Source organism: Takifugu rubripes, chromosome 17, assembly GCF_901000725.2.
Source record: "Takifugu rubripes chromosome 17, fTakRub1.2, whole genome shotgun sequence".
Taxonomy (NCBI): domain Eukaryota; kingdom Metazoa; phylum Chordata; class Actinopteri; order Tetraodontiformes; family Tetraodontidae; genus Takifugu; species Takifugu rubripes.
In genome coordinates, this window is record NC_042301.1 from 9468838 (window position 1) to 9487146 (window position 18309).

Consider the following 18309-nt stretch of genomic DNA (forward strand, 5'->3'; position numbering starts at 1 on the left):
TAATCAAATCAGTGAAGGCCTACATATAATCTCACCATTATGATTTACAGTTTAAAGTAAAGCAGTTGTTTCTATAGTAACGGTGTGCTTGTTGATGACAGACCCAATGCTGCAGGTACGTGTGAGTAGACAAGAGAGCAGCAACAGGAGTGAGCTGACGTGTCAGAGTCAGTGTGGAGCGTCTCTTAATTCTTACATATGGTACAAGAATGATGAGAAAGTTGACGGTGTCACAAGAATTCAACATGTTTCCCTGAGTATAAATTCTCCAGCCAGATATTCCTGCACTGTTATAGGATACGAATCCTTCCGCTCTCCTGCAGTGTGTAAGTAAATAAGACTGATTTGGATTCAGTCATTGATTATGGGGTGTTTATCCAGGATGATGAGTCTCCAGTTTAGAATGTTCACTACTGTTCAGTCGCTATATTGATGTATGTATAAATACATATATGTGCACCACCCACCTTCTTGTTCTGTAGTAACATTCTTATTGCTGTGATGTCCTGCAGATGCTCCTGAAGGTCCATTAGTGTCAGTGAGTCCCTCTGGTGAGGTTGAGAACACTACAATCACCCTGAACTGTAGCGCTGATGCTAACCCGGCAGCTAATTACAGCTGGTACAAGGAGGGTGAAAACTCATCAAAATCATCAGAGTAGAACTTCGTCATCACTCAGGTCACAGCCAAAGACAGTGGACGTTATTCCTGTCGAGTCTGGAACCTGTTAGGACACAGTGAGTCTACAGTGAATGTGACTGTTGTCCCAGGTGGGTTTTTCTTTCTCAGCCACTGCCCTCCTGCCATTTATCCTTAAACTGTTATCGTCAACATTTTCACTGCTTCTGTGTTCTGTGGACATTTTTGCCAAAGCTGCACTTTTGACTTTGTATTTCCCCCCCTTATTTAGGACAACTGGTGCCGTGGACAGTACTCATGCCATCTACAGCACAGTCAAGTAGAAACCTTTCATTTGTGTTTTTATCGTCAGATGTTGTTGTTGGTGAAATGAGTCATCAGAAGCATTTTTAGAACCAAATTTAGAAGACCCACTTCCTGTCAGCAAAAATTCGATTTTTTTTGTGTGCATGACATGAACATATTTTACTTCTTCCTGTTTTAGCTGTTTTGCATATTCTGTAAGCATTATGCATAAAGACAATACACACGTATTTATGCAGCAATTATACTCGATATTGTTTGTAAAAGCTTTAGACTTCACCGGTAGGGAGTATCGTCGTGTCTGGTCTCAATTTTTCCAAAAGTCGATGCTGACTATCAATCTTTTCTTCATACTCGCTAATCTTCACACTTTTGGGTTTTTTTTCTGCACACAACCTCTGAAATTTTCTGGTTTCAACTGTCTTTTTGTTTTCAATTAAATTCCTACACTTAATTGAGACTCATTTTAAACTCACTCTAAAGAAAATAAAATAGCTTTGAATTTAATTAATTATTATCGAATTGATTTGACGTTTGTTGTGCTTTAAACATTAATTTGCCTCGTATCTGTGGTAGCTTCTGCCTGAACCAGCTGCACATGCACCACTTTACCACCAACACTGTCACTGACTGTCTGTTTTACTCACAGAGCAGATCTGTTTTTACACTCTTTAAAAGAAAATCCTGAAAACTTACAGCATCAAAATTACATCTTTTTTTTCTTTTGTTAAATGGTTCTGTATTTTCTACCAGCCATGCATATAAATCATGGAAAGAGGAAGGAAACAGAACATGTTTTACTTCTTCAAAGTTCGTAGAAAATCGACTCCACTTCAGTGAGACGTCTTGAAAGTCTGGCTGCTCTTTTCTCAAGCTCAGAGAGCTGATCAGCTGCCAAGAGCTGATTTTCTCATGCTCAGAGAGCTGACCAGCTGCCAAGAGCTGATTTTTCTCATGCTCAGAGAGCTGACCAGCCGCCTGCTCTGAGCTGACCTGAACGGTCACGTCTGGACCTGCAGCAGCAGAGCAGCAGCCATGGGGTTGGCTGCAGCAGCCTTCCTCCTTCTCCTCATCGCTCCAGGTAAATGTCTTCGCATTGAAATAGTTAAATTGTCTTCAGCAGTTACAGTAAAACAGATGGCTGATTTGGACGATGATGAGATGATTTTGTGATCAGAATTGACACTAAACTTTTTGAAATATAACCATAATCTGAAATAATATGAAAAGGAAGGAACAAGCTTGGGTGCTGAGTTGAATAACCCTCATCACATATTACTTTTGTATTATTTTTTGGGGGAGGAAAAAAACATCTGGGAAAGTGCCAAAGATTCTGTGTGTTAATATTTTCTGATTCTGAACAAATGAACCAAATTAAAGACAAACAGAGACTCAGACAAGTTCCAGTAACTCCACCCAACACAGTAAAACACAGCAGATGCAGGATCACCTTTATAGCAGTCATCTACTGAAAGCTTTCTTCACATCCTCAAATAAATCATTTAAAGATTTAAATATTAATGCTTTATTTCTGAAGCTGGTTATTGTAAAATTATATGAATTATAATTATATTATATGAATGCCTGAATGTATCTGATTGTTGTTTCTGATATTTTCCAGTTCTACAGGCTCAGTATACCAGGAGTTGGGGGGTGAAGTACACCAATGGTCACATCTTTGCTGTCAAAGGATCAACAGTCAACATCAGCTGCACCTATATTTACCCATGGTATCATAAAGTTACAGATAAATTCTGGTTCCTAAAAAAGAGGATTCCTAATTTTGAGAATCTGATGTCAATCCCAGAGTATTCAGGTCGTGTTGAGAATATCTGTGATGACAAGATCAACAGATGTACTCTGATCATCAGAAACTTGACAGAGAGCGACTCAACTGTTTACATGTTCAGATTCATAACTGATCAAGATGGGAAGTATTATGGTAAAACTGGAGTCAGTCTGAGGGTCTCAGGTAATGTTTTGTTCTGCATCTTCATGACATCAGTATCTGATGGGTGGCGTGCCTCTGTGTCAGTCTACCATGAGTTGTTTTTCTTCCTCAGATCTTCAGGTGATCGGATCAACTCAGAATCTGAGCTGTGGCACCTGTTCTCTGACACCTCAACAAAACTGTAACTTGTTCAAGACTGAACAAAAGATCCTTGGAAACATTTATTATGCAGCTCCAGAAGACAATATTCTTACAGACGACTGCACCTGTAGGATAGAAGAAATAGGACATTCTGGTGAGTTCACCAAACTGTAACATCATATCATCTCTACACTGATGCAGAAATAGTTTCATTGTGTTAAAGTAGAAACCAGCAACAACTCCAACGTCAATCATATGATCCTTTCAGTCACAGCAAAAGTCAGAATTTGGACATCAACTGGCCACAGTTCTTTTCTGTGCCTGTGTCATATTGTGATTTGAATCATTGTTTGACAGTAAGAGCAGTTTTGTGCATTGTGTGTTACAGGTGTGAGTGTAGAGGCAGCGACTTCCACTTCTACTGAAATCTGTGTTGTCAAAGGATCAACAGTCGACATCAGCTGCAACTGCAAATATCCAAGCTGGTTACCATACGGTGATACTTTCTGGGTTATAAAAGCTTCTGATGTGGAACTCAGCTCCAACTCACATCATTCATATACGTGCTTTAAAGAGTATTTATATTATCAGTCAAAGTACAACTACAGACTTACTGTGAGGATCACAAATGTGCATAAGAACGACTCAGCTGTCTACAAGTTCATGATCAGAACAAACACAGGTGGTTGGAGATTAACTGGTGAAACTGGAGTCAGACTGACTGTACCAGGTAACTCTCAGCATGTCAGTGTGTTGACATCAGCAGTTGTTTCTATAGTAACGGTGTGCTTGTTGATGACAGACCCAGTGCTGCAGGTACGTGTGAGTAGACAAGAGAGCAGCAACAGGAATGAGCTGACGTGTCAGAGTCAGTGTGGAGCGTCTCTTTATTCTTACATATGGTACAAGAATGATGAGAAAGTTGACGGTGCCACAAGAATTCATGATGTTTCCCTGAGTATAAATTCTTCAGCCAGATATTCCTGCACTGTTATAGGATACGAATCCTTCCGCTCTCCTGCAGTGTGTAAGTAAATAAGACTGATTTGGATTCAGTCACTGATTATGGGGTGTTTATCCAGGAAGATGAGTCTCCAGTTTAGAATGTTCACTACTGTTGAGTCGCTATATTGATGTATGTATAAATACATATATGTGCACCAACCACCTTCTTGTTCTGTAGTAACATTCTTATTGCTGTGATGTCCTGCAGATGCTCCTGAAGGTCCATTAGTGTCAGTGAGTCCCTCTGGTGAGGTTGAGGAGGACACTACAATCACCCTGAACTGTAGCTCTGATGCTAACCCGGCAGCTAATTACAGCTGGTACAAGGAGGGTGAAAACTCATCAAAATCATCAGAGCAGAACTTCGTCATCACTCAGGTCACAGCCAAAGACAGTGGACGTTATTCCTGTCGAGTCTGGAAGCTGTTAGGACACAGTGAGTCTACAGTGAATGTGACTGTTGTCCCAGGTGGGTTTTTCTTTCTTCATTACAGGTAAAATGTGTAAATCAGAATTGAATCTAACAACTGTAGATGTGTCATTGTATAATAATTTTAAACGTATTACTGTGTTTTACTCTGTGTGTATTTAGTTCTTAATATTTGTGTCATCACTGCTTCATTCAGACACATCTTAGATACTTGACCGTTGAATTTTAAGTAGTATAAAAAATGTTTAATTTTTAAATATTCAATTGAATTTTCTAGTTTCCAGATCTGTTTGAACTTGTTCAGTTCACTGTCAGCAACAGCTACTAATAACCAGCATTATAACCAGGGATGGGATTGTGTCTGTTTTGCAGAAAGAGGGTTAAAAATCTCAAACTTTGTTCAATTATTTAATTTTCCGTTGAGCAGTTTGGCCATGGAAACTGGCAGCCATCGGATCAGGTGTTGGGATTTTCCTTATTGGACTTACAGGAGTCTTTGTTGTTTTGTTTAGGTAAGTTGATGATTTCGGACCCTGTTTCATATGGAGAGGCTTTTTACAGGCAACGTGATGATTTGCAGAAGGAATTAAAATGTGGGACATATGCAATATTTAAACTGAGTGTTGATTCAGCGGTGACATCAGTACGAGTGAAAACGTTTGTTGTTATGGCAACCAAACCACACTCAGATGCAATTAAATACATGCAGAATTATTCTACATATTTCCGATTGTTATTATTTAGATTTGCTGCTACTCTTTTATTAATTTATTTATTTTATTAAATCACCAGGAAGAAGAACACACATAAGAAGTCAGTAGAGACAAAAGTGGTAAACTCATTTGTCTGAGAAGCATCCTGTCAATCTCTAAATGCAGTTTAATAAAGAGAGGAGATATTTAGTTGATCTTCCATTTCAGTTTTTGGATTCCAGGCCTCCATTAAGGAGCTCAGCAAATAAGCAATTTTCAAATCAGTTCAAACATCAAGCTGACTGAAAGAAGCACAGTCATGAATGGAATTTTACATTTGCAGGATATATCCAGTAAGCTGGAGGAGGAATATACCAGCATCCACTTCCCCAAAGCCCAGACAGATCTGTGCTCCAACGTCAAAACATCTGGACACCTCGAGCCAAAACATGTGGAGGAAGAAGATGTGCAGTACTCTGAAGTCAGTTTTCACAGATTCAGCTCTGCCCCGAGGTCAGCCACTGCCCTCCTGCCATTTATCCTTAAACTGTTATCATTAAGATTTTCACTGTTTCTGTGTTTTGTGGACATTTTTGCCAAAGCTGCACTTTTGACTTTGTATTTCCCCCCCTTATTTAGGACAACTGGTGCCGCGGACAGTATTGATGCAATCTACAGCACAGTCAAGTAGAAACCTTTCATTTGTGTTTTTATCTTCAGATGTTGTTCTGTTGGTGAAATGAGTCATCAGAAGCATTTTTAGAACCAAATTTCCCAACTAGAAAACCCACTTCCTGTCAGCAAAAATTAGATTTTTTTTGTGTGCATGACATGAACATATTTTACTTCTTCCTGTTTTAGCAGACTTAATACTTGGTTTTTCACATCACACGACCGCAACAGCTTGATATATTTTTTACCTTTCTGTATCAGTATTTATTACCCTCTTGATTTTTTGTTTTTTGCAATCAGTTCATGAATTTAGGTTTTATTTTTGTTCAATTGAAAGTAATAAATGCAGGGGAAGCAACCATGGCTACCACTTCCTATTCTGCAGTCGCATTCGAACACAATAGGGGTGTCACAGTGCCTCCTACCATTCACAGTCAGTAACGCACTCACGATACTCCCAATACCCGAAAAATGGATCCCAACCTTCAGATGGAACTTTTCCTTATTGTCTACATTTTGGCTTTTACAATGCCAAAAAAATGCTCCTGAAGTCAATGTTCAGATGAAAAATACGTTCCTGCAGCAAAGATGAAGCCTTAGCTTAGGTGGAATACACGACCAAGTCAGCAATACTGTATACACAAACTACAAGTTTTTCATGGTGGACTCTAGTGTTTAGAGAACACATGTGTAACCTTTTACCCTGTCAAGTGTTAAAGCACAGCTAAAAACATGACATCTGACCTGTCATAATATTAGAATATCAGTCTCCTCCCTCGTTGACTGCTCCACAGTATTTCCCCTTTAGACCCAAAGAGGTTCTGAGTTCTTTTGGCCCAGACTGGAGCTTTTTTGAGTGCTGCCTATTCCTTTGTAGTGTAGGGAAAAAACCTTCATGCTCATGTGATGAATCAAAGGAAAATTTACTTTAAAAGCGGTTTAATCAAAGAACAGATGCCAATACATTTATGTTCAATATGCTCTGACGTCTCATCTGATGAAGACGCTGGAGAGACTCATCCTCGATCACCTGCGCCCACTGGTGAGCTCCTTCATGGACCCGCTGCAGTTCGCCTACCAGCCGAGCATCGGGGTGGACGATGCCGTCATCTACCTCCTCCACACCGCCCTCACTCACCTGGAGAAGGCTGGAAGCACTGTGAGGATCATGTTTTTTGATTTCTCCAGTGCATTCAACACCATCCAGCCCAGGCTGCTGGGGGACAAACTGGAGGTAGCTGGGGTGGATCACCACCTCACAACATGGATTCTGGACTACCTCACACAAAGACCACAGTTTGTGAGGGTGAAGGGCTCCGAGTCAGATCGGCTTCTCTGCAGCACTGGAGTCCCGCAGGGAACAGTTCTGGCTCCTTTCCTGTTCACCCTCTACACCGCGGACTTCTCATACAGCACATCTTCATGTCACCTCCAGAAGTTCTCTGATGACTCTGCTGCTGTCAGCCTCATCACTGATGGGGACGATACGGAGTACAGGGAACTTATTCAGGGCTTTGTGGACTGGAGCCTGCGGAACAACCTCCAGATCAACGCTGGCAAAACCAAGGAGCTGGTGGTGGATTTCCGCAGGCGTAACAACCCCCCACCTGCACCAGTGAACATCCTGGGAACGGATGTTGACGTGGTGGAGTCGTACAAGTACCTGGGTGTTCACCTAAACGATAACCTGGACTGGACACACAACACAGACGCCCTTGTCAAGAAGGGCAATAGCAGACTGTTCCTGCTCAGGAGGCTGAGGTCTTTTGGAGTGCAGGGACCCCTCCTGGGGACTTTCTATGACTCTGTGGTGGGATCAGCCATCTTCTACGGGATAGTCTGCTGGTCCGGTAGCATCACGGACAGGGACAGGAAGAGGATGGACAGACTGGTAAGGAGGGCCAGCTCTGTCCTGGGATGTCCCCTGGACTCGGTGGAGGTGGTGGGAAACGGAAGGATGATGGCTAAGCTGTCATCCATGTTGAACAACACGTCCCACCCCCTACAGGACACCCTGACAGCACTGGGCAGCTCCTTCAGTGAGCGGCTGCTCCACCCTCACTGTGTGAAGGAGAGGTATCGCAGATCTTTCCTGCCGGCTGCTGTCAGACTGCACAATAAACATAACGCCCGCTAGCACAATCTGAATATTATATATTCTGATATGTATATTGTATTCACCCTCTGTACTATGTACAGGTACACAGAGGCCGAGTATCCATTTATCTGGATTATTGTAAATATACATCCTCTTTGTATATTCCAAATCCTGTTCTATTTGATTTTATCTATTTTTCTCTGAGTGCTCTTGCTGCTGTTGTTGCACTGTAAATTTCCCCGTGTGGGACAATAAAGGATCTGAATCTGAATCTGAATCTGAATCTGTTACATCTGAAATACATATAAGATGTGTCTTGTGGGAAAAACAAGGATGGAATTTAAGCAAAGAACCTTATAAGGAAAAGAAATTGAATTTTCTCTGCACAGCAGCACATAACAATTCCAACAAGTGTTTCAACAGTCTGTCAGAGAGACTCACAGAATTTTTTTTTCACAAATATCCATATCTGTAAAAGACACCAGTTTCTAAAAAAAAAAGGCAATGTTTCCTCATAGAGAAATACATTTTCCAAGCCACACCAAGTTTTCATGGCCATGAAAATAAATTTCTGATAATCAATACAACAGAGAATACAACCCCCTTTTTTCCTTTTACAATATGAAAATTCACGGGATGAGAACACTATTAGTCTGATGTCCACTTTTTTTGCAGTACCACTTGCTACCTCTCTTCAATGAGAAATTGATCCCAAAAATCCCAATGGGCATTTTGCAAACATATGTAATCAAATTCATGTGATTATACAATTGAGGTTTCAGTTAATAAGCACTGACAGGACACTTTACCACTCATGGGGGTAGACAGGCTAATTCTATGAAAGCTTTCCACATTTTAAAAACATACAGCTTCTTGTCTATGTGGATGTTTTTGTGCACGAGTCAACAACCTCTTTGAACAAAACCTGTACAAATTCAAACATGGCTTCTCAACTGTGTTGACTATCTATAGTAGCTTGCAAATGTATTCACACTCCTTGAATGTTTCCACCTTTGGTCACAACCACAAACACTGAAATTTAATGTGAAAAACCATACAAAGAATTATTCATTCCCCTTTTCTCTGAATGCAACCAATTGCCTTCAGAAGTTGACCTGATGATTGTTGAATGATGTGTGTAATCTAATTTCAGCACAAATACAGCTGTTCTGTGCAAAAAGCAAGGTTGGGAAATAAAAAGCTTTGAATCTCACAGGTTAGGGTTAGCTGAGATCCACAGCTCAAGAATCTGTCCACAGCACAACTACTGGTTGTGCATTGCACAGATCTGGCCTTTAAGAGCTGCCAGAAGAAAGCCATTGTAAAAAGAAAACCATAAGAAGTCCTTTTGCAGTTTGCCAGATGCCATGTGAGGAAACATGTGGATGAAGGTTCTCTGATCAACACTGCAGATCACTCTGGACAACATCTCAGGAGTTTTCTTCTTTCCATATTTTGGGCAATATGTAAAGAATACCTGCTAAACTGCAAAATATATTCCATATTTTAACTGGCCCACTTAAAAGTTATACTTCTCTCAAGAATCTGTGGCAACATCTGAAAGCTACCATTTACGAACGCTCCCCATCTAATCTGACTCAGCCTGAGTGTCTTTTCGGAGAAGAATGGGTAAAATTTATAGTCTGTAGATATTCAAACATGGTAGAGACATACCCCAAAAGACATGCAGCTGTGATTGCAGAAAAAGGTAGATATATAATTTCTACTCTGTATAATTTTTACTTTACGAGTGTGCAGCTTGGTGTTGGTCTTTAAGACAAAATTCCAATAAAGCATATTTCCATTTGTGGTCGTAGAAAGGTTCAAGAGGTACGACAACTTCTGCAATCCACTGTAGTTGAACAACTCCCAGCTGAGATGTAAAACACCTCCCATCTTATAAAGTCTATTTCGACTTGTGGACTCGCATGTGAGATCTCAGAGTGGATTTTAGCGTGTATGCTTCTCGGCATTATGGGTTCTTATGTGGGCGGTCAAGTCCTTCAGAATGAAACCTTTCTCACGTTACACATACATGTGGCTGCAGACCTGTGTGAATTATCATGTGATCGCGCAGACTCTTTTTTCGCAAGAAGCCTTTTTTGCACGTCAAACACACATATGGCTTCTCACCTGTATGAATTAAGATGTGAGAACTCAGGTGACCTTGTTGTGTGAAAGATTTCCCACATGTTTTACACACATATGGCTTTTCACCTGTGTGAATTCTGATGTGAATGTGCAAAGCGGACTTAAATTTAAAATGTTTCCCACAGGTATCACATTTTAAAGACTTTTCACCTCTGTCAGAATGACAGTTTCTTTTTAGTTTGCTAGGTTTCTGAACATCTTTAGCATGCCGCTTACCTGCACGCTGTCGGGGTTGTGTTATATTCTTGTCCTGCTTGGTTGACCGAGAGCCACCACGTCTAGTTTTCCTTTGACCTATGACTTTGTCCTCACGACAGCTGGTGGAAAGCAGCAGCAGTGGGTCACTGTTTGGTTCTGACATCACAGGATTCAAAAGTGGCAATTTGGTCACAGACTGTTTTGTAGTTTTATCAGGATTTAGGGTCTGAACCTCCCTGTATACTTCAGAACTAGGGGGGGAAAGGGATGCGTCAGTCTCCTGCTTCAATACAACTTCCTCCGCAGTGATCCTGAGATGTTCCTCTTTCATGTGTTGAGGTTTTATGTCCTCTGGGTCCAGACCATAGTTCCTCTCAGTGTTCCAGTTCCCCTGGTTGATGAGAACTTCCCCATCTTCCTCCTTGCACATGAAAAAATGTTGCCCTTGAAAATCTAGAGTGTCACAGAAAAAAAAGACTGAATTAGAATGAGGCTGAAGCTTGGCTAAGCTGTGAATACTGGGACTATTCAGCTCACCTTTGTGTTGTGGATGGTTTTGTTTGCGAAGAGTTGATCCAGAGTCATTTTGTTGATCTCCCTTATGATTACTGTCCTCATGTGTGGCGTGAGAGAACAGCTGTAGGTTTGGTTCTGATTCCTCAGAATTCATTACCGACATGATGGCTAAAGTCTTTTGTAGAGAATCATCAAGATTCAAGTCCAAAGTAAGATATTCACTGGGGTCATGATCCTGATCAATAGAAAGAAGCATTTCATTGTTTTGAATCACAGGTTGCCCCGTCTTGTCATATATATATATATATATAAAAGTAGTAAAAAATAGACTACAAAATATTAAGTGGTGAAATATGCTCCACTTTCTTGGTGAATTGCCCTGTGTGACCCATTCATAAAGCTTCCTTTAATTCAGCATTTTTGAGCTGATTTGTGAGGTCTCTGCAGACATCAGTAACCAGAGTTACGCGTTTCTTAAAACTGGACAGAAGACAAAGCAGATGACTAAAAATTAATCCTTTAAATACTCGATGAGTTTGAGAAAGTCTGCCTCTTTTGGAGCATATATGGCCCTGGTCTGTGCTCCTGTTGTGGTTTAGTGTTTTTTTCGAAAAGGTCAAATTGCATGAATAGCCTGCCAGCGTTCTGAATCGGAATGTTTTATGAGTATGTAGACTGTTGCCAAATCCAACTCACTTGAGATTATAACAGAAAGCATCACTAGATGATACTACACTTATTTTGAAAACATTAAAAACGCGCGGAGAACAGGGCACACGGGCCAAGACCGAGTCTTATATGGTAACCAAAAGAGTTCTAAAGATTATTCGAAAGGTGCATATTCTGTGAGCATTATGCATATAGACAATACACACGTATTTATGCAGCAATTATACTCGATATTGTCTGAAAAAGCTTTAGACTTCACCGGTAGGGAGTATCGTCGTGTCTGGTCTCAATTTTTCCAAAAGTCGCTGCTGAGTATCGATCTTTTCTTCATACTCGCTAATCTTCACACTTTTGGGTTCTTTTTCTGCACACAACCTCTGAAATTTTCTGGTTTCAACTGTCTTTTTGTTTTCAATTTAATTCCTACACTTAATTGAGACTCATTTTAAACTCACTCTAAAGAAAATAAAACAACTTTGAATTTAATTAATATAGTTGACGGTTATCGAATTGTTTTGACGTTTGTTGTGCTTTAAACATTAATTTGCCTCGTATCTGTGGTAGCTTCTGCCTGAACCAGCTGCACATGCACCACTTTACCACCAACACTGTCACTGACTGTCTGTTTTACTCACAGAGCAGATCTGTTTTTACACTCTTTAAAAGAAAATCCTGAAAACTTACAGCATCAAAATTACATCTTTTTTTTCTTTTGTTAAATGGTTCTGTATTTTCTACCAGCCATGCATATAAATCATGGAAAGAGGAAGGAAAAAGAACATGTTTTACTTCTTCAAAGTTCGTAGAAAAACGACTCCACTTCAGCGAGACGTCTTGATGGTCTGGCTGCTCTTTTCTCAAGCTCAGAGAGCTGACCAGCTGCCAAGAGCTGATTTTCTCAAGCTCAGAGAGCTGACCAGCTGCCAAGAGCTGATTTTCTCATGCTCAGAGAGCAGACCAGCCGCCTGCCCTGAGCTGACCTGAACGGTCACGTCTGGACCTGCAGCAGCAGAGCAGCAGCCATGGGGTTGGCTGCAGCAGCCTTCCTCCTTCTCCTCATCGCTCCAGGTAAAAGTCTTCGCATTGAAATAGTTAAATTGTCTTCAGCAGTTACAATAAAACAGATGGCTGATTTGGACGATGATGAGATGATTTTGTGATCAGAATTGACACTAAACTTTTTGAAATATAACCATAATCTGAAATAATATGAAAAGGAAGGAACAAGCTTGGGTGCTAAATTGAATAACCCTCATCACATATTAGTTTTGTATTATTTTTGGGGGAAGGAAAAAAACATCTGTGAAAGTGCCAAAGATTCTGTGTGTTAATATTTTCTGATTCTGAACAAATGAACCAAATTAAAGACAAACAGAGACTCAGACAAGTTCCAGTAACTCCACCCAACACAGTAAAACACAGCAGATGCAGGATCACCTTTATAGCAGTCATCTACTGAAAGCTTACTTCACATCCTCAAATAAATCATTTAAAGATTTAAATATTAATGCTTTATTTTCTGAAGCTGGTTATTTTATGAATGTCTGAATGTATCTGATTGTTGTTTCTGATATTTTCCAGTTCTACAGGCTCAGTATACCAATAGTTGGGTGAAGTACACCAATGGTCACATCTTTGCTGTCAAAGGATCAACAGTCAACATCAGCTGCTCCTATATTTACCCAGGGTATCATAAAGTTATAGATCAATTCTGGTTCATAAAAAAGAGGATTCCTTATTTTGAGAATCTGAAGTCAATCCCAGAGTATTCAGGTCGTGTTGAGAATATCTGTGATGACAAGATCAACAGATGTACTCTGATTATCAGAAACCTGACAGAGAGCGACTCAACTGTTTACATGTTCAGATTCATAACTGATCAAGATGAGAAATATTTTGGTAAACCTGGAGTCACTCTGAGGGTCTCAGGTAATGTTTTGTTCTGCATCTTTATGACATCAGTATCTGATGGGTGGCGTGCCTCTGTGTCAGTCTACCATGAGTTGTTTTTCTTCCTCAGATCTTCAGGTGATCAGATCAACTCAGAATCTGAGCTGTGGCAGCTGTTCTCTGACACCTCAACAAAACTGTAACTTGTTCAAGACTGAACAAAAGATCCTTGGAAACATTTATTATGCAGCTCCAGAAGACAATATTCTTACAGACGACTGCACCTGTAGGATAGGAGAAATAGGACATTCTGGTGAGTTCACCAAACTGTCACATAATATCATCTCTACACTGATGCAGAAATACTTTCATTGTGTTAAAGTAGAAACCAGCAACAACTCCAACGTCAATCATATGATCCTTTCAGTCACAGCAAAAGTCAGAATTTGGACATCAACTGGCCACAGTTCTTTTCTGTGCCTGTGTCATATTGTGATTTGAATCATTGTTTGACTGTAAGAGCAGTTTTGTGCATTGTGTGTTACAGGTGTGAGTGTCAAAGCAGCGACTTCCACTTCTACTGAAATCTGTGTTGTCAAAGGATCAACAGTCGACATCAGCTGCAACTGCGGATATTCATACTGGGTACCATACGATGATACTTTCTGGGTTATAAAAGCTTCTGATGTGGAACTCAGCTCCAACTCACATCATTCATATACGTGCTTTAAAGAGTATTTATATTATCAGTCAAAGTACTACAACTACAGATATACTATGAGGATCACAAATGTGCATAAGAACGACTCAGCTGTCTACAAGTTCATGATCAGAACAAACACAGGTGGTTGGAGATTAACTGGTGAACCTGGAGTCAGACTGACTGTACCAGGTAACTCTCAGCATGTCAGTGTGTTGACGTCAGCAGTTGTTTCTATAGTAACGGTGTGCTTGTTGATGACAGACCCAGTGCTGCAGGTACGTGTGAGTAGACAAGAGAGCAGCAACAGGAGTGAGCTGACGTGTCAGAGTCAGTGTGGAGCGTCTCTTTATTCTTACATATGGTACAAGAATGATGAGAAAGTTAACGGTGCCACAAGAATTCAACATGTTTCCCTGAGTATAAATTCTCCAGCCAGATATTCCTGCACTGTTATAGGATACGAATCCTTCCGCTCTCCTGCAGTGTGTAAGTAAATAAGACTGATTTGGATTCAGTCACTGATTATGGGGTGTTTATCCAGGATGATGAGTCTCCAGTTTAGAATGTTCACTACTGTTCAATCGCTATATTGATGTATGTATAAATACATATATGTGCACCAACCACCTTCTTGTTCTGTAGTAACATTCTTATTGTTTTGATGTCCTGCAGATGCTCCTGAAGGTCCATTAGTGTCAGTGAGTCCCTCTGGTGAGGTTGAGGAGAACACTACAATCACCCTGAACTGTAGCTCTGATGCTAACCCGGCAGCTAATTACAGCTGGTACAAGGAGGGTGAAAACTCATCAAAATCATCAGAGCAGAACTTCGTCATCACTCAGGTCACAGCCAAAGACAGTGGACGTTATTCCTGTCGAGTCTGGAACCTGTTAGGACACAGTGAGTCTACAGTGAATGTGACTGTTGTCCCAGGTGGGTTTTTATTTCTTCATTACAGGTAAAATGTGTAATTCAAAATTGAATCTAACAACTGTAGACATGTGCCATTGTATAATAATTTTAAACGTATTACTGTGTTTTACTCTGTGTGTATTTAGTTCTTAATATTTTTGTCATCACTGCTTCATTCAGACACATCTTACATACTTGACCGTTGAATTTTAAGTAGTATAAAAAATGTTTAATTTTTAAATATTTAATTGAATTTTCCAGTTTCCAGATCTGTTTGAACTTGTTCAGTTCACTGTCAGCAACAGCTACTAATAACCAAAATTATAACCAGGGATGGGATTGTGTCTGTTCTGCAGAAAGAGGGTTAAAAATCTCAAACTTTGTTCATTTATTTAATTTTCCGTTGAGCAGTTCGGCCATGGAAACTGGCAGCCATCGGATCAGGTGTTGGGATTTTCCTTATTGGACTTACAGGAGTCTTTGTTGTTTTGTTTAGGTAAGTTGATGATTTTGGACCCTGTTTCATATGGAGAGGCTTTTTACAGGCAACGTGATGATTTGCAGAAGGAATTAAAATGCGGGAAACATGCAATATTTAAACTGAGTGTTGATTCAGCGGTGACATCAGTACGAGGCAACCAAACCACACTCAGATGCAATTAAATACATGCAGAATTATTCTACATATTTCCAATTGTTATTATTTAGATTTGCTGCTACTCTTTTATTAATTTATTTTTTTTATTAAATCACCAGGAAGAAGAACACACATAAGAAGTCAGTAGAGACAAAAGTGGTAAACTCATTTGTCTGAGAAGCATCCTGTCAATCTCTAAATGCAGTTTAATAAAGAGAGGAGACATTTAGTTGATCTTCCATTTCAGTTTTTGGATTCCAGGCCTCCATTAAGGAGCTCGGCAAATAAGCAATTTTCAAATCAGTTCAAACATCAAGCTGACTGAAAGAAGCACAGTCATGAATGGCATTTTACATTTGCAGGATATATCCAGTAAGCTGGAGGACGAATATACCAGCGTCCATTTCCCCAAAGCCCAGACAGATCTGTGCTCCAAAGTCAAAACATCTGGACACCTCGAGCCAAAACATGTGGAGGAAGAAGATGTGCAGTACTCTGAAATCAGTTTTCTCAGATTCAGCTCTGCCCCGAGGTCAGCCACTGCCCTCCTGCCATTTATCCTTAAAGTGTTATCATTAAGATTTTCACTGTTTCTGTGTTTTGTGGACATTTTTGCCAAAGCTGCACTTTTGACTTTGTATTTCCCCCCCTTATTTAGGACAACTGGTGCCGTGGACAGTACTGATGCAATCTACAGCACAGTCAAGTAGAAACCTTTCATTTGTGTTTTTATCGTCAGATGTTGTTGTTGGTGAAATGAGTCATCAGAAGCATTTTTAGAACCAAATTTCCCAACTAGAAAACCCACTTCCTGTCAGCAAAAATTCGATTTTTTTTGTGTGCATGACATGAACATATTTTACTTCTTTTTACTTTACTTCTTTACTTAATACTTGGTTTTTCGCGTCACACGACTGCAACAGCTTGATATATTTTTTACCTTTCTGTATCAGTATTTATTACCCTCTTGATTTTTTGCAATCAGTTCATGAATTTAGGTTTTATTTTTGTTCAATTGAAAGTAATAAATGCAGGGGACGCAACCATGGCTACCACTTCCTATTCTGCAGTCGCATTCAAACACAATAGGGGTGTCACAGTGCCTCCTACCATTCACAGTCAGTAACGCACTCACGATACTCCCAATACCCGAAAAATGGATCCCAACCTTCAGATGGAACTTTTCCTTATTGTCTACATTTTGGCTTTTATAATGCCAAAAAAATGCTCCTGAAGTCAATGTTCAGATGAAAAATACGTTCCTGCAGCAAAGATGAAGCCTTAGCCGGGTGGAATACACAACCAATTCAGCAATACTGTGTACACAAACTACAAGTTTTTCATGGTGGACTCTAGTGTTTAGAGAACACATGTGTCACCTTTTACCCTGTCAAGTGTTAAAGCACAGCTAAAAACATGACATCTGACCTGTCATAATATTAGAATATCAGTCTCCTCCCTCGTTGACTGCTCCACAGTATTTCCCCTTTAGACCCAAAGAGGTTCTGAGTTCTGTTGGCCCAGACTGGAGCTTTTTTGAGTGCTGCCTATTCCTTTGTAGTGTAGGGAAAAAACCTTCATGCTCATGTGATGAATCAAAGGAAAATTTACTTTAAAAGCGGTTTAATCAAAGAACAGATGCCAATACATTTATGTTACATCTGAAATATATATAAGATGTGTCTTGTGGGAAAAACAAGGATGGAATTTAAGCAAAGAACCTTATAAGGAAAAGAAATTGAATTTTCTCTGCACAGCAGCACATAACAAGTCCAACAAGTGTTTCAACAGTCTGTCAGAGAGGCTCACAGAATTTTTTTTCACAAATATCCATATCTGGAAAAGACACCTGTTTCTAAAAAAAAAGGCAATGTTTATTCATAGAGAAATACATTTTCCAAGCCACACCAAGTTTTCATGGCCATGAGAATACATTTCTGATAATCAATACAACAGAGAATACAACCCATTTTTTTCTTTTACAATATGAAAATTCACGGGATGAGAACACTATTAGTCTGATGTCCACTTTTTTTGCAGTACCACTTGCTACCTCTCTTCAATGAGAAATTGATCCCAAAAATCCCAATGGGCATTTTGCAAACATGTAATCAAATTCATGTGATTATACAATTGAGGTCTCAGTTAATAAGCACTGACAGGACACTTTACCACTCATGGGGGTAGACAGGCTAATTCTATGAAAGCTTTCCACATTTTAAAAACATACGGCTACTTGTCTATGTGGATGTTTTTGTGTGTGAGTCAACAACCTCTTTGAACAAAACCTGTACAAATTCAAACATGGCTTCTCAACTGTGTTGACTATCTATAGTAGTTTGCAAATGTATTCACACTCCTTGAACGTTTCCACCTTTGGTCACAACCACAAACACTGAAATTTAATGTGAAAAACCATACAAAGAATTATTCATTCCCCTTTTCTCTGAATGCAACCAATTGCCTTCAGAAGTTGACCTGATGATTGTTGAATGATGTTTGTAATCTAATTTCAGCACAAATACAGCTGTTCTGTGCAACAAGCAAGGTTGGGAAATAAAAAGCTTTGAATCTCACAGGTTAGAGTTAGCTGAGATCCACAGCTCAAGAATCTGTCCACAGCACAACTACAGGTTGTGCATTGCACAGATCTGGCCTTTAAGAGGTGCCAGAAGAAAGCCATTGTAAAAAGAAAACCATAA

General features: G+C 39.9%; 1 protein-coding gene across 6 annotated transcripts; it reads left to right on the plus strand.

Moving 5' to 3' along the window:
- The first annotated feature begins 1962 nt into the window (after positions 1 to 1962).
- Positions 1963 to 16668, plus strand: LOC105418385 (hemicentin-2-like). Of its 6 annotated transcripts, XM_029850798.1 has the most exons (11): positions 1963 to 2023; positions 2564 to 2914; positions 3006 to 3188; positions 3423 to 3764; positions 3837 to 4061; positions 4248 to 4508; positions 4897 to 4981; positions 5262 to 5301; positions 5505 to 5674; positions 5801 to 5848; positions 6837 to 6896. In XM_029850798.1, the coding sequence occupies exons 1-11, from the start codon at positions 1978 to 1980 to the stop codon at positions 6877 to 6879; spliced, it is 1794 nt and encodes a 597-aa protein (XP_029706658.1). In that variant the 5' UTR covers positions 1963 to 1977; the 3' UTR covers positions 6880 to 6896. The 6 variants fall into 6 exon arrangements, with proteins under 6 accessions (XP_029706658.1, XP_029706663.1, XP_029706662.1 ...); XM_029850803.1 differs by lacking the exons at positions 5801 to 5848; positions 6837 to 6896 and adding an exon at positions 16266 to 16668; XM_029850802.1 differs by lacking the exons at positions 3006 to 3188; positions 3423 to 3764; positions 3837 to 4061; ... (4 more) ...; positions 5801 to 5848; positions 6837 to 6896 and adding exons at positions 13486 to 13668; positions 13903 to 14247; positions 14320 to 14544; ... (3 more) ...; positions 15970 to 16139; positions 16266 to 16668.
- Positions 16669 to 18309: the final 1641 nt, after the last annotated feature.